The sequence below is a fragment of the Nerophis lumbriciformis genome, linkage group LG17 (genome assembly GCF_033978685.3).
Source record: "Nerophis lumbriciformis linkage group LG17, RoL_Nlum_v2.1, whole genome shotgun sequence".
NCBI classification, from domain to species: domain Eukaryota; kingdom Metazoa; phylum Chordata; class Actinopteri; order Syngnathiformes; family Syngnathidae; genus Nerophis; species Nerophis lumbriciformis.
The window spans coordinates 41,799,679-41,815,750 of NC_084564.2; the positions used below are offsets into that span (position 1 = coordinate 41,799,679).

At 40.4% G+C, this 16,072-nt stretch overlaps 1 protein-coding gene across 2 annotated transcripts in view; it reads right to left on the reverse strand.

The window, feature by feature from the left end:
• Window positions 1-407: 407 nt before the first annotated feature.
• The window catches only part of smc4 (structural maintenance of chromosomes 4), a 110,362-nt gene continuing 94,697 nt past the window's right edge, over window positions 408-16,072 (reverse strand). For both annotated transcript variants that reach the window (XM_061973235.2, XM_061973234.2), the window contains 5 exons: window positions 10,121-10,294; window positions 3,251-3,433; window positions 2,961-3,193; window positions 2,715-2,898; window positions 408-676 (listed from right to left, as the gene is read on the reverse strand). In XM_061973235.2, the coding sequence (XP_061829219.1) occupies window positions 512-676; window positions 2,715-2,898; window positions 2,961-3,193; window positions 3,251-3,433; window positions 10,121-10,294 (939 nt within the window). In that variant the 3' untranslated portion in view covers window positions 408-511. The remainder of the gene's footprint in view (window positions 677-2,714; window positions 2,899-2,960; window positions 3,194-3,250; window positions 3,434-10,120; window positions 10,295-16,072) is intronic.

Sequence of the window (16,072 nt, forward strand, 5' to 3'; positions counted from 1 at the left end):
TAAGACTTTAAAGTAATTTTGATAGTAGGCTAATATAGACACTTACATCATGTGTTGCCTTCATTATAACACTTATATAAGACTTTTAATTTTTTGCGGCTCCAGACAGATTTGTTCTTTGTATCTTTGGTCCAATATGGCTTTTTCGACGTTTTGGGTTGCCGACCCCTGCCTTAGTCGTTTAACTTGGTATATGAAACATGCTAACTGTTAGCATGCCAACGTTAGCACACATGCTACGTGTTAGCATTTTAATGTTAGGATGCTAACGTTTTAGGCTAAAACTCACAGATTGGGTCACGAGCCACCGTCTTTAAAAGTATGCCGGCTTCCGGCGACCCCCGGCCAGAGGTCCAGGGCACAGGTAGCAGGCCCATCAACATTTTGGAGCTTGTAATATAACAAGATGAAGTAAAAGTATTTTATTGAATAAAGAATAGAAGAGCAGCACAGGACATATTTACAATGACGGAAGAAGAATTCCTGAAGGTGTCGGACACAAGCAGAAGATCTAAGCCGTGGTGGCTCCGTGCTCTTGGAACACGATTGTCTTGGGGTTGATGCCCACGCTCTTAGTGGTGTTGTGAGTTTTGTAGATACCTATGAGGCGATCGGCGATCTCGAACATGTTGTTCCTTAGCGAGATGATGATGAACTGAGCGTTCTTGGTCTGCTCCTGTGTGCAGAGAAGTGGAGATGGTCTAGTCCAGGGGTGCTCACACTTTTTCTGCAGGCGAGCTACTTTTCAATTGATCAAGTCGTGGGGATCTACCTCATTCATATATATCATTTATATTTACTTATTTATGAAATATATGTTTTTGTTAATAAGTTAAAGGTGTTTAATGATAATGCAAGCATGTTTAACACATATAGTTAATAAATTAAAGGTGTTTAATGATAATACAAGTATGTTTAATACATATAGTTAATATTGTTAACAAGTTAAAGGTGTTTAAAGATAATGCAAGCATGTTTAATACATATGGTTAATGTTGTTAACAAGTTAAAGGTGTTTAATGATAATACAAGCATGTTTAATACATATAGTTATTATTAATAAGTTAAAGGTGTTTAAAGATAATACAAGCATGTTTAACACTTATAGTTAATATTGTTAACAAGTTAAAGGTGTTTAAAGATAATACAAGCATGTTTAACACATATAGTTAATATTGTTAATAAGTTAAAGGTGTTTAAAGATAATGCAAGCATGTTTAACACATATAGTTAATATTGTTAATAAGTTAAAGGTGTTTAAAGATAATGCAAGCATGTTTAACACATATAGTTAATATTGTTAACAACTTAAAGGTGTTTAAAGATAATACAAGCATGTTTAACACATATAGTTAATATTGTTAACAAGTTAAGGTGTTTAAAGATAATACAAGCATGTTTAACACATAGTTAATATTGTTAATAAGTTAAAGGTGTTTAAAGATAATACAAGCATGTTTAACACATATAGTTAATATTGTTAATAAGTTAAAGGTGTTTAAAGATAATACAAGCATGTTTAACACATATAGTTAATATTGTTAATAAGTTAAAGGTGTTTAATGATAATGCAAGCATGTTTAACACATATAGTTAATATTGTTAACAAGTTAAAGGTGTTTAATGATAATACAAGCATGTTTAATACATATAGTTAATATTGTTAACAAGTTAAAGGTGTTTAAAGATAATACAAGCATGTTTAATACATATAGTTAATATTGTTAATAAGTTAAAGGTGTTTAAAGATAATGCAAGCATGTTTAATACATATAGTTAATGTTGTTAACAGGTTAAAGGTGTTTAATGATAATACAAGCATGTTTAATACATATAGTTAATATTGTTAACAAGTTAAAGGTGTTTAATGATAATACAAGCATGTTTAACACATATAGTTAATATTGTTAATAAGTTAAAGGTGTTTAAAGATAATGCAAGCATGTTTAACACATATAGTTAATATTGTTAACAAGTTAAGGTGTTTAAAGATAATGCAAGCATGTTTAATACATATAGTTAATATTGTTAATAAGTTAAAGGTGTTTAAAGATAATACAAGCATGTTTAACACATATAGATTCCTTTCTTTCATGAAGACAAGAATATAAGTTGGTGTATTACCTGATTCTGATGACTTGCATTGATTGGAATCAGACAGTGGTGCTAAAAACGTCCGCATTTTCGAATGGAGGAGAAAAAAAGTCCTCCTTTCTGTCCAATACCACATGAAAGCGGTTGGTTTTTGGCATCTTATTTGTCCAGCTTCCGTACTCCTTTGTATACACTTTACAAGAAATACATTGTCGGCAAACTCCGTAGCTTGCTAGCTTGTGCACGCCAGCTTTCTGACTCTTGTTTTGTTAGCGCAACTGTGCAACTGTGCAGTCGGTCTTTGGAGTTTTGACGACAGGTACGGCGCCAGAGTCTGTTGAAATAAAGTGTTTCTCGCCTTCCAGTCGGTAATTTTAATGAGCTGGCAGCAGCCAACGTCATCTCAGAAGACCCTCGGGTGCCGTGAATGTCAATCAAGTGACGAAAGTGACGTCATAGTGAAGATTTATGGTCGCTCATTTTTAGGACTATTTTTTTAATGCCTGGCTGGTGATCGACCGACACACCCTCCGAGATCGACCGGTAGCTCGCGACCGACGTAATGAGCACCCCTGGTCTAGAGGCTCCGGCGTGATGTTGGCAGTGACGGCAGTACTCACGTAAATGTAACAGGCCACGATGGAGACGTTCTTGAAATCCAGAGCGGCGTCGATCTCGTCCATGAAGTAGAGCGGCGTGGGCTTGTAGTGGTGCAGAGCAAACACCAGCGCCAGCGAGCTGAGGGTCTTCTCTCCCCCGGAGAGGTTGAAGATCTTCTTCCAGCTCTTCTTTGGAGGTCGCACACTGCAGAGGAACATGGAGCATGAGGACACTGGTGGGAGTCCGAGCAACGCACACGGTCACACCTGAACATGATGCCCTCAGAGAAGGGGTCCAGGCTGTCCACCAGCTCCAGCTCCGCGTCGCCCCCCAGTGTGAGCATCTGGTAGTTCTCCTTCAACTTGTTGGTGATCATGTTGAAGCCCGTCATGAACTCGTTGAGGCGTTGCTTGCGGAGGTCCTCGTAGCCTTGTTTGAACTGGTCCCGCTCCGTGGTGATCTTACTCAGCTGGCCCACGCGCTCCAGGTACTGCTCCTCCTGCAAAGCAGTCACATGCTCATGTGGCTGAAGACCACGGCGACATTATTGTCGTACCTTCTTCTTGTACTCCGCGATGGCGCCCAGGTTGGGCTTCATGTGAGCGCACTGCGTCTCCAAGGTGAGCATCTTGTTGACGATGACGTTGGGGTCCGAGATGGCGTCCAGCTGCTCGGCTGTGAGAGCAGGGAGTTCTTCCTCAGGTTGGCCCTCGATGGCGTGAAAGGACAGCTTGGAAGCCTGCGGACCAAGAGAAGGGTGGTCACATGTCACACTTAACAGGGTTTCCCGCAGCGCTTTGTTGCTAAAGCGGCCGCCTAAACTAAGGTCTTAAGAAGATCTCCAGCCACACTAATCGACCGACACACCCTCCACGATCGACCATTAGCTCGAGATCGATGTAATGGGCACCCCTGAATTAGCATGTCACTAAAAATGAAGTACACGTTTGTGTACTTATGGACTAAGTACATCATATCAAAAGATGATTCTTAGTTTTTATTCTAATTAGGGTCCAATAAGCCCAAATAGCAAAAAGAGAAAAAAAAGCATGTAAACAAACCGTTTAGGCCTTTCAGAGGTTAATTAAAGTGTACATTATAAAAATGAGGATTGATTTTAGGTTAAAAAAAAAAAGTCGCCAGAATTTTACTGTTTAAAAATGTTACTGTTTAAAAAAACATCAAAGGTAGTTTTTCCATGAACAGTAAAGTGCTGTGATCTACAGACCACCAAAGCACAACAAAGATTTTATCAAGGACTTTTCGGACTTCATTGCTTTTAGTCTGGTGCGCTACGACAAGATTTTAATCGTCGGGGATTTTAATGTACCGTATTTTCCGCACTATAAGGCGCACCGGATTATTAGCCGCACCTTCAATGAATGGCATATTTCATAACTTTGTCCACCAATAAGCCGCCCCGGACTATAAGCCGCGCCTACGCTGCGCTAAAGGGAATGTCAAAAAAACAGTCAGATAGGTCAGTCAAACTTTAATAATATATTAAAAACCAGCGTTCTAACAACTCTGTTCACTCCCAAAATGTACGCAAATGTGCAATCACAAACATACCGTATTTTCCGCACTATAAGGCGCACCTAAAAACCACAAATTCTCTCAAAAGCTGACAGTGCGCCTTATAACCCGGTGCGCTTTATTACGATTCATTTTCATAAAGTTTCGATCTCGCAACTTCGGTAAACAGCCGCCATCTTTTTTCCCGGTAGAACAGGAAGCGCTTCTTCTTCTACGCAAGCAACCGCCAAGGAAAGCACCCGCCCCCATAGAACAGGAAGCGCTTCTTCTTCTACTGTAAGCAACCACCCGCCCCCGGAAGAAGAAGAAAAAACGCGCGGATATCACCGTACGTTTCATTTCCTGTTTACATCTGTAAAGACCACAAAATGGCTCCTACTAAGCGACAAGGATCCGGTTCATAAAAAGACGCAAACTCTCCATCCGCACACGGATTACTACCGTATTTCACAACAACTGATATTCCTGTGAACCGCACTGTGGAACGGGAGCACGTACGGTGAATATTCGCACCACAGGGAATGAGAAGTCATCCTTCACTGTGGTTCTAGCTTGCCATGCTAACTTCCACCCATGGTGATATTCAAAAGGAAGACCTTGCCAAAAGAGACCTTTCCAGCCGGCGTCATCATAAAAGCTAACTCGAAGGGATGGATGGATGAAGAAAAGATGAGCGAGTGGTTAAGGGAAGTTTACGCGAAGAGGCCGGGTGGCTTTTTTCACACAGCTCCGAAGGCGAACACACCTTCACTAAGACGGGCACAGCGCCGGACGACATACGCCAACATTTGCCAGTGGATCGTAAATGCCTGGGCAGATATTTCGGTCACAACTGTGGTCCGAGCTTTCCGGAAGGCAGGATTCACAGAACTACTGGACAACAACAGCGACACTGACTCCGATGACTTCGACGAGACGGAACCGGCCATTTTGGATCCCACGCTTGCGCAACTTTTCAATTCGGACACCGAAGACGAAGAATTCGAAGGATTTACGAATGAAGAATAACTTCAGAAGGTGAGCGCTATGTTTATTTTGTGTGTTGTGACATTAACGTTCGAGCAACATTATGTTGCTATTGCTCTACACCATTTTGAATTTTACTATGTTTGTGATTGCACATTTGCGTACATTTTGGGACAGAGTTGTTAGAACGCTGGTTTTCAATATATTATTAAAGTTTGACTGAACTATCTGACTGTTTTTTTGACATTCCCTTTAGCGCAGCGTAGGCGCGGCTTATAATCCGGGGCGGCTTATTGGTGGACAAAGTTATGAAATATGTAATTCATTGAAGGTGCGGCTAATAATCCGGTGCGCCTTATAGTGCGGAAAATACGGTAGTAAAATTCAAAATAGTGCAGAGCAATAGCAACATAATGTTGCTCGAACGTTAATGTCACAACACACAAAATAAACATAGCGCTCACTTTCTGAAGTTATTCTTCATTCGTAAATCCTTCGTCTTCGGTGTCCGAAGTGAAAAGTTGGGCAAATTTACGATCCACTGGCAGATGTTGGCGTCGTCTGGCGCTGCCTCCTCGTCTTAGTGAAGGTGTGTTCGCCTTCTGTCATCCATTGTTCCCACGCAGTTAGCAGTCTAGCTTCGAATGCCCTGTTGACACCAATATCTAGCGGCTGGAGGTCTTTTGTCAATCCACCCGGAATGACGGCGAGTATTGAATTAAGCGCGTAAGCGTGTCTCTCAATGTGCTGTTATGAGCTAGCAAATATAACAACTACACTACCCAGCATGCAACGATAGTGACGAGCATGCGCGGTAGCCCTGAGAAGCGTTGTTGTATGCTGGCAGTTAGAATGTGGTTATGAGCACGCTGTGAGTAAACGTTGAGAACTCAGTTAACACGCCTCGTCTGCATTATTTATAATTAGACAGACAACACACCTAATAGGAGCCATTTTGGGGTCTTTACATAAACACACAAATGGAAATGAAACGTCACATATCCCAGCATGCACCGCGCGCTTCTTCTACGGGGAAAAAAGATGGCGGCTGTTTACCGTAGTTGCGAGACCTAAACTTTATGAAAATGAATCTTAATATTTATCCATATATAAAGCGCACCGGGTTATAAGGCGCACTGTCAGCTTTTGAGAAAATTTGTGGTTTTTAGGTGCGCCTTATAGTGCGGAAAATACGGTACACGTTTGTTGTCCTTCTAAACCCATGGCCGGAGAGTTTTTGGACTTGATCGAAGGTTTTAATTTGGCTCAGCATGTTACTGGCCCAACGCATGTACCGTATTTTCCGCACCATAAGGCGCCCTGGGTTAAAAGCCGCGCCTTCAATGAACGGCATATTTCAAAACTTTGTCCACCTATAAGCCGCCCCGTGTTGTAAGCCGCATCTAACTGCGCTAAAGGAATGTCAAAAAAACAGTCAGATAGGTCAGTCAAACTTTAATAATATATTAAAAACCAGCGTTCTAACAACTCTGTTCACTCCCAAAATGTACGCAAATGTGCAATCACAAACATACGTATATCAACATGGACAGAGCTGCGTGAAAAAAGCCACCCGGCCTCTTCGCGTAAACTTAAACTTACCTTAACCACTCGCTCATCTTTTCTTCATCCATCCCTTCGAGTTAGCTTTTATGATGACGCCGGCTGGAAAGGTCTCTTTTGGCAAGGTCTTCCTTTTGAATATCACCATGGGTGGAAGTTTCTGGCCATTAGCATGGCAAGCTAGAACCACAGTGAAGGATGACTTCTCATTCCCTGTGGTGCGAATATTCACCGTACGTGCTCCCGTTCCACAGTGCGGTTCACAGGAATATCAGTTGCTGTGAAATACGGTAGTAATCCGTGTGCGGATGGAGAGATTGCGTCTTTTCATGAACCGGGTCCTTGTCGCTTAGTAGGAGCCATTTTGTGGTCTTTACAGATGTAAACAGGAAATGAAACGTACGGTGATATCCGCGCGTTTTTTCTTCTTCTTCCGGGGGCGGGTGGTTGCTTACAGTAGAAGAAGAAGCGCTTCCTGTTCTATGGGGGCGGGTGCTTACCTTGGCGGTTGCTTGCGTAGAAGAAGAAGCGCTTCCTGTTCTACCGGGAAAAAAGATGGCGGCTGTTTACCTAAGTTGCGAGATCGAAACTTTATGAAAATGAATCTTAATATTTATCCATATATAAAGCGCACCGGGTTAAAAGCCGCACTGTCAGCTTTTGAGTAAATTTGTGGTTTTTAGGTGCGGCTAATGGTGCGGAAAATACGGTACACGGACACACTTTAGACCTTGTACTGTCTTATGGTTTTAATGTTGACAATGTCGTTGTTGGTGATGCTGTGTTTTCCGATCATAGTCCTGTTATGTTCAATTTAAGTTTGGACCCTGATGTAAAACCGCCTGCCGTGCGTCATGGGCGTGTTATTAGTACTGACACTGCAGCCGCCTTTTCTCCTTTGTTCACTGTGTCTATGCAGAATATATCACACTCTGCAGACACTGAACAATTAATGTGCTCTTTTATTTCCACATGTTCTGAGATTCTGGACAGTATAGCGCCCCTCAGAGCTATACGTCCAAAGTCAAAACAGGAGCCTTGGCTCAATGAAACCACACGCACAGCTCGGCGTGAGGGCGGAGCGTAAGTGGAAAAGGGATCACTTGGAGGTCTCTTATCAAATTTTAAAAGAAAGCTGTCAGAACTATCAAAGTGTGGTTAAAGCTGAAAAAACTAAATATTTGTCAGACTTAATTTCAAATAGTATCAACAAGCCACGTGTTCTTTTTAAATCTATTAGTTCTGTTCTTAATCCGAATCCAGCCACTTCACTAGAGATGACAAGGGAAACTTGTGAAAAATTTCTCTCCTTTTTTAACGACAAGGTTGCTACTATTCGGGCAAATCTTTCTCCTTCTCCATTTAGTTTCAATGTGGCCACTCGGTGCTCGGCTGTGTTTTGTCAGTTTGAGCCTGTGTCCATGCCTGAGCTTACAGGAATAGTCGACAAACTAAAACCCTCGTCCTGTCCCACAGACCCAGTCCCCCCTCGCTTTTTTAAAGAAGTCTGGGACTCTATTGACTTATCTGTTAGGGACATCATCAACAGCAGCTTGATTTCTGGCAGTGTGCCCTCTTTTTGTAAAGGAGCTGTTGTTGAGCCTTTGATCAAAAAAACAGGTCTTGATCCTACAAGTTTGTCAAATTATCGGCCCATTTCTAAATTACCTTTTGTGTCAAAAATTTTGGAGAAATGTGTTTTGGCGCAACTACAGCCTTTCTTAGATGAAAATAGCACTTTAGATCCATTTCAGTCTGGATACAAAGCTTTGCACAGTACTGAATCTGCACTTTTAAAGGTTTTTAATGATTTGCTTTTAATATCTGATTCTGGCAGCTCTGCCATTTTAGTGCTTTTAGATCTTACAGCTGCCTTTGACACAGTCCACCACACAACTCTTTTAGATCGCCTGAGAGACTGTGTGGGTGTCAGGGGGACTGCATTAGAGTGGTTTAGATCCTACCTGTCAGAAAGGTCCTTCTCTGTCAGGCTGGGGGACGCCACTTCTTCTTCTGCTCCGCTTTACTGTGGTGTCCCCCAGGGATCTATTCTAGGCCCCATCCTGTTTGCACTGTACCTTCTTCCTCTTGGAGAGATTTTTAAGAAGCATGGAGTGTTTTATCACTTTTATGCAGACGACTGCCAAATTTATATGCCTATTTCAAAAGGCCACGGCCCCCCTGACACTCCTTCTCAACTGTCTATGCCACGTCAAGGCTTGGTTAGCCCAGAATTTTTTAATAATGAATGAGGGAAAAACGGAAATTTTAGTGTTTGGTCCGGCCCTCACTGACTTGGGACCATTGCAAAATTATGTGCGTCCCAAAGTCACCAGCCTTGGCGTCACTATAGACAGCCATTTTAAACTTGACAAACAAGTCAATGGCGTTTTAAAATCGTGTTTTTATCATCTTCGTCTTTTAGCAAAGGTAAAACCGTTTTTATCTTTTAACCTTTTTGAACAAGTCGTGCATGCTTTTATTTCAAGTCGCCTGGACTACTGCAATGCACTTTATGCTGGCATTAGCCAAAAAGCTCTCTCCCGGTTGCAGTTAGTCCAGAATGCGGCAGCAGGACTTTTAACAGGGGCCAGGAGACGCCAGCATATAACCCCAATCCTTGAGAGTTTGCACTGGCTCCCTCTTCATTTTAGAATTGATTTTAAAACCTTGCTGTTTGTTTTTAAAGCTTTACATGGACTGGCACCTCAGTATATCTCGGACCTCATCCAAACTTACAATCCTGCGCGCGCTCTGAGGTCCGAGAGCCAGCTCCAGCTCGTGGTGCCCAAGACCAGACTTAAAACCAGGGGAGACAGGGCCTTCTCTGTGGTCGGCCCTAAGCTCTGGAACACTCTGCCCCTCCATGTTCGAACTGCTCCCACAGTGGAGTGTTTTAAGTCTCGTCTTAAGACCCACTTTTATTCTCTGGCTTTTAACACTACGTGAGTTGTGTGGTCCTCTGTTGTCCTCTGTGTTTTTCAAATTTTGCTTTTTGCTTTCTATTTACTGTTTTAATTGGTTTTACCCTTTGAAATTGTTTTTAATCACATTTATTTTATATTGTTTTTAATTGTGTTTAATATTGTTGTGCAGCACTTTGGAAACATTTTGTTGTTTAAATGTGCTATATAAATAAAGTGGATTGGATTGGATTGCTGTAAAAAAAAACAAAAAAAAAAACACCCTAAATTCTGCGATAAAATTCTGGCGACTGAGCGGCCAGCCTACAGATTGTTTCAACGCAAAAAAAAACAATCAAATGCATAGGCAATTGTGTAATATCATGACCTTATAAATGTATATTCATGTTACAAGGGGCCCTCTGAGGTGTGGCCCCTCAGTGAAAAGGACTGCTCACCTCCTTCTGCCAGTGTTTCATCTTGTTTTTGTGTTCGCCGATGGCGGCCTCCATCTGCTCCACGCGCAGTCGTACGCTCAGCGACTCCTGCTGCAGGGCGTGCTCCTGCTGCTGGAGGACCTTGATCTCCTTCACCACCGCCTGGTACTGCTCCTGCACCTCAGGGAGCGCTGCCTGCACAACAAGGAGCTCCTTTAGCACACCCTCAAGTCTAATTAGCATATCCTCACCTGACAGTGGTGTTCATCTCTGTGTTTATTGTTTGCTTCAAAAAAAAATACAACGACCGTAAAACCTCCATGTATGAACCCCTCATTGTACAAACCACAGACCCAATACAAATGTGTCCCAGTGTAGCGTTTCATCCACCATTGTGTGCCTTCAGCGTTTTTGACACCGCTTTGCCAAGAAGGTGAACCGACAAGGCCAAGTGGATTTGATCATTTTTAAAAGATTGTAGCAACCTTACTGTTAAAATGAAGAAACGTCGTGATTTCAAACTTTGGTGCACCACAGGGCTAGTGACAGTAAGTGTGCGTGTCGGCTCGGCGGCTGAAAATGAAGGCAATTCAGCTTGTTGTTTTTTTATGCTTTTGTTATTAAATAGAAAGTTGATCCATCACCCCTTGTTACACAACCTCACTAAAATATGGACTTTTGTCAAAGCTGGAACCAATTGTTCATGTTTACCGTATTTTCCGCACTATTAGCCGCACCTAAAAACCACAAATTTACTCAAAAGCTGACAGTGCGGCTTATAACCCGGTGCGCTTTATATATGGATTAATATTAAGATTCATTTTCATAAAGTTTCGGTCTCGCAACTACGGTAAACAGCCGCCATCTTTTTTCCCCGTAGAAGAGGAAGTGCTTCTTCTTCTACGCAAGCAACCGCCAAGGTAAGCACCCGCCCCCATAGAACAGGAAGCGCTTCTTCTTCTACTGTAAGCAACCACCCGCCCGCGTCGAAGAAGAAGAAGAAGAAGAAGCGCGCGGATATTACGTTTCATTTCCTTTGTGTGTTTACATCTGTAAAGACCACAAAATGGCTCCTACTAAGCGACAGGTTTCCGGTTCATGAAAAGACGCAATCTCTCCATCCGCACACGGACTACTATTTCACAGCAACTGCCTAAAGACTTTCAAGAAAAGCTGGCTACTTTCCGTGCATATTGTAAAAACAAGATAGCTGAAAAAAAGATCCGGCCAGAGAACATTATCAACATGGACGAGGTTCCACTGACTTTTGATATTCCTGTGAACCGCACTGTGGATACAACGGGAGCACGTACGGTGAATATTCGCACCACAGGGAATGAGAAGTCATCCTTCACTGTGGTTCTAGCTTGCCATGCTAATGGCCAGAAACTTCCACCCATGGTGATATTCAAAAGGAAGACCTTGCCAAAAGAGACCTTTCCAGCCGGCGTCATCATAAAAGCTAACTCGAAGGGATGGATGAAGAAAAGATGAGCGAGTGGTTAAGGTAAGTTTAAGTTTACGCGAAGAGGCCGGGTGGCTTTTTTCACGCAGCTCCGTCCATGTTGATATACGACTCCATGCGCGCCCACATCACGCTGGTTTTTAATATATTATTAAAGTTTGACTGACCTATCTGACTGTTTTTTTGACATTCCTTTAGCGCAGTTAGATGCGGCTTATAACACGGGGCGGCGTATAGGTGGACAAAGTTTTGAAATATGCCGTTCATTGAAGGCGCGGCTTATAACCCAGGGCGGCTTATGGTGCGGAAAATACGGTACATGGTTTCTAATTTGCTTCAATCTGTGTACAGCTCTGGTAATGGGTACATTCGCACAAATGTACTTTAAAATGTAACAATCAAAATAAATATGACTTTTTTTTGTTTACTAGGGCATGCATATATAATATGCATTAGTTTGACCATTTAAAATCAACGATAATAAAAAGGAGATGCTTGGAAATAGCATAAAAATGCCTCAAAAACTTGGAAAAACGCGATTTATAGCGTTACTTTTTGGTGTAACCATCATGAGCGTTCTGTTCAGGTATATTTCTTTTATATTTTGATAAATCATCATATTTATGTGTTACTAAATTTAAATAGGTATTGATCAATCTTTAAGCTGTGTGTATTTGATTTCAGTTTGCTTTTGACATCTTATTTAGAATTGTAGTTGAAACTTTTACAACCTTGTGTTGCGCTCATGATGGTGTAACCCAGTGGTTCTCAAACTTTTTTTGTCATCCCCCACTTTGGACAAGGGGGAGTTTTCAAGCCCCACCTGCCCCCATCGCCCCAACAGAGCGCTAATGCCAAGCTTTAACATTTTATTGAACATCAAGTTGTATACATTCAAACTCAATAACATAAAATAACATCAAGTTCAATAATAAATAAAATAACTGTGCAGCTGTGGTATAACTTGCATCAAGTTCAATAATAAATAAAATAACTTCCATCCAGTTCAATAATAAATAAAACAAAAGTGTTATAACTTGCATCAAGTTCAATAATAAATCAAAAAAGTGGTATAACTTGCATCAAGTTCAATAATAAATCAAAAAAAGTGTTATAACTTGCATCACGTTCAATAAAAAATCAAAAAAAGTGTTGTAACTTGCATCAAGTTCAATAATAAATCAAATAAAAGTGTTATAACTTGCATCAAGTTCAATAATAAATCAAAAAAAGTGTTATAACTTGCATCAAGTTCAATATTATAATATTAATATTATATAATATTATATATATATTATATTATTTATATTATATTATATATATATATATATATATATATATATATATATATATATATATATATATATATATATTATAATATTATATTAATATTAATATAAAGCCTACAGTAAAAATAAGTACCGGTAATTTCCATTTATTTATATAGCGGATTTCACAGACAGAATCACAAAGTGATTTACAGTGTGTATAGAAAATGAAAGCGAAGTAAAAAAAAATATCTAAGAATATAATAATTAAAAAAAAAATTAAAGTGAAATTTCCTTTCACCGCCCCACCTGTCATGTCTCTATTCCCCACCAGTGGGGCGCGCCCCACACTTTGAGAAACGCTGGTGTAACCAAACTACATTTCATTTAATGATCTTATTTTGAATATTTATTCCCTTTTTTACATTTAGTATATTTAAATATTCATTTATAAACATTGAATGCATTTCAAATATCAATAAAATACAATTGCCTTCATCTTATAGGGCAGTGGTTCTCAACCTTTTTTCAGTGATGTACCCCCTGTGAACATCAGAGCAAAGCATTTTTGGTTGAAAAAAAGAGATAAAGAAGTAAAATACAGCACTATGTCATCAGTTTCTGGTTTATTAAATTGTATAACAGTGCAAAATATTGCTCATTTGTTGTGGTCTTTCTTGAACTATTTGGAAAAAAGATATAAAAATAACTAAAAACGTGTTGAAAAATAAACAAGTGATTCAATTATAAATTAAAGCTGCAAGCAGCGATGGACGGGACCGACTTTTGACGGCACATAAAATCCAAACCGGAGCAGTAATTAAAACTCTTTGGTCAACTTTTAATCAGAAAGGTTCAATCTCTCTCCTGTGCTAGTTTGAAGCCGACACGACAAACGTGCTCAGAGGAGATAATGTTTGAAAAAAGGTGACCGATTTTTACAAAACTTTTGTTTTGAAGGGGAAATTGCAAACTTCCTGTTGATTTTTGCTGGGGGCTGTCAAATTAGGAAACGTAGGTCTAAGTGAGACCTACATAGAGGTTTTTGTTTCATGTCTTTAAGACATTCCTACTGGAAGTTGCAGGCAGTTTTGTCTGAGTTTTCTTCCTAGGAGCAGTTGTGTCTGTGCTTTCTTCCTAGGGGGCGCAAGAGCGCAATTTTGAGTGTTGTTTTTTTTTTTTTTTTTTTTTATTAGATCACAGTTTTTGCCAGTCCTGATGTGAGTGTCCAGTTTGGTGAGTTTTGAAGCATGTTAAGGGGGTCAAATTACAGCTCAAAGAGGCAAAAGTGACTGTTTTTACAAAACCTTTGTTTTGAAGGGGGAATTGCCAACTTCCTGTTGATTTTTGCTGAAGGATGTTATTGTATGAAATCTAGGTCTAAGTGAGACCTACATAGAGGTTTTTGTTTCATGTCTTTAAGACATTCCTACTGGAAGTTGCAGGCAGTTTTGTCTGAGTTTTCTTCCTAGGAGCAGTTGTGTCTGTGCTTTCTTCCTAGGGGGCGCTAGAGCGCAATTTTGAGTGTTGTTTTTATTTTTATTTTTTATTAGATCACAGTTTTTGCCAGTCCTGATGTGTGTGTCCAGTTTGGTGAGTTTTGAAGCATGTTAAGGGGGTCAAATGACAGCTCAAAGAGGCAAAAGTGACTGTTTTTTTACAAAACCTTTGTTTTGAAGGGGTAATAGCCAACTTCCTGTTGATTTTAGCTGAAGGATGTTATTGTATGAAATCTAGGTCTAAGTGAGACCTACATAGAGGTTTTTGTTGCATGTCTTTAAGACATTCCTACTGGAAGTTGCAGGCAGTTTTGTCTGAGTTTTCTTCCTAGGAGCAGTTGTGTCTGTGCTTTCTTCCTAGGGGGCGCAAGAGCGCAATTTTGAGTGTTGGGGTTTTTTGTTTTTTTATTAGATCACAGTTTTTGCCAGTCCTGATGTGTGTGTCCAGTTTGGTGAGTTTTGAAGCATGTTAAGGGGGTCAAATTACAGCTCAAAGAGGCAAAAGTGACTGTTTTTTACAAAACGTTTGTTTTGAAGGGGGAATAGCCAACTTCCTGTTGATTTTAGCTGAAGGATGTTATTGTATGAAATCTAGGTCTAAGTGAGACCTACATAGAAGTTTTTGTTTCATGTCTTTAAGACATTCCTACTGGAAGTTGCAGGCAGTTTTGTCTGAGTTTTCTTCCTAGGAGCAGTTGTGTCTGTGCTTTCTTCCTAGGGGGCGCAAGAGCGCAATTTTGAGTGTTGTTTTTTTTTTTTTTTTTTTTATTAGATCACAGTTTTTGCCAGTCCTGATGTGTGTGTCCAGTTTGGTGAGTTTTGAAGCATGTTAAGGGGGTCAAATTACAGCTCAAAGAGGCAAAAGTGACTGTTTTTACAAAACCTTTGTTTTGAAGGGAGAATAGCCAACTTCCTGTTGATTTTAGCTGAAGGATGTTATTGTATGAAATCTAGGTCTAAGTGAGACCTACATAGAGGTTTTTGTTTCATGTCTTTAAGACATTCCTACTGGAAGTTGCAGGCAGTTTTGTCTGAGTTTTCTTCCTAGGAGCAGTTGTGTCTGTGCTTTCTTCCTAGGGGGCGCAAGAGCGCAATTTTGAGTGTTGGGTTTTTTTTTTTTTTTAATTAGATCACAGTTTTTGCCAGTCCTGATGTGTGTGTCCAGTTTGGTGAGTTTTGAAGCATGTTAAGGGGGTCAAATTACAGCTCAAAGAGGCAAAAAGTGACTGTTTTTACAAAACCTTTGTTTTGAAGGGGGAATTGCCAACTTCCTGTTGATTTTAGCTGAAGGATGTTATTGTATGAAATCTAGGTCTAAGTGAGACCTACATAGAGGTTTTTGTTTCATGTCTTTAAGACATTCCTACTGGAAGTTGCAGGCAGTTTTGTCTGAGTTTTCTTCCTAGGAGCAGTTGTGTCTGTGCTTTCTTCCTAGGGGGCGCAAGAGCGCAATTTTGAGTGTTGTTTTTTTTTTTTTTTTTTTTTATTAGATCACAGTTTTTGCCAGTCCTGATGTGTGTGTCCAGTTTGGTGAGTTTTGAAGCATGTTAAGGGGGTCAAATTACAGCTCAAAGAGGCAAAAGTGACTGTTTTTACAAAACCTTTGTTTTGAAGGGGGAATTGCCAACTTCCTGTTGATTTTTGCTGAAGGATGTCAATGTATGAAATCTAGGTCTAAGTCAGACCTACATAGAGGTTTTTGTTTCATTCCTACCGGAAGTTACCGGGTACAAGCAGTTTT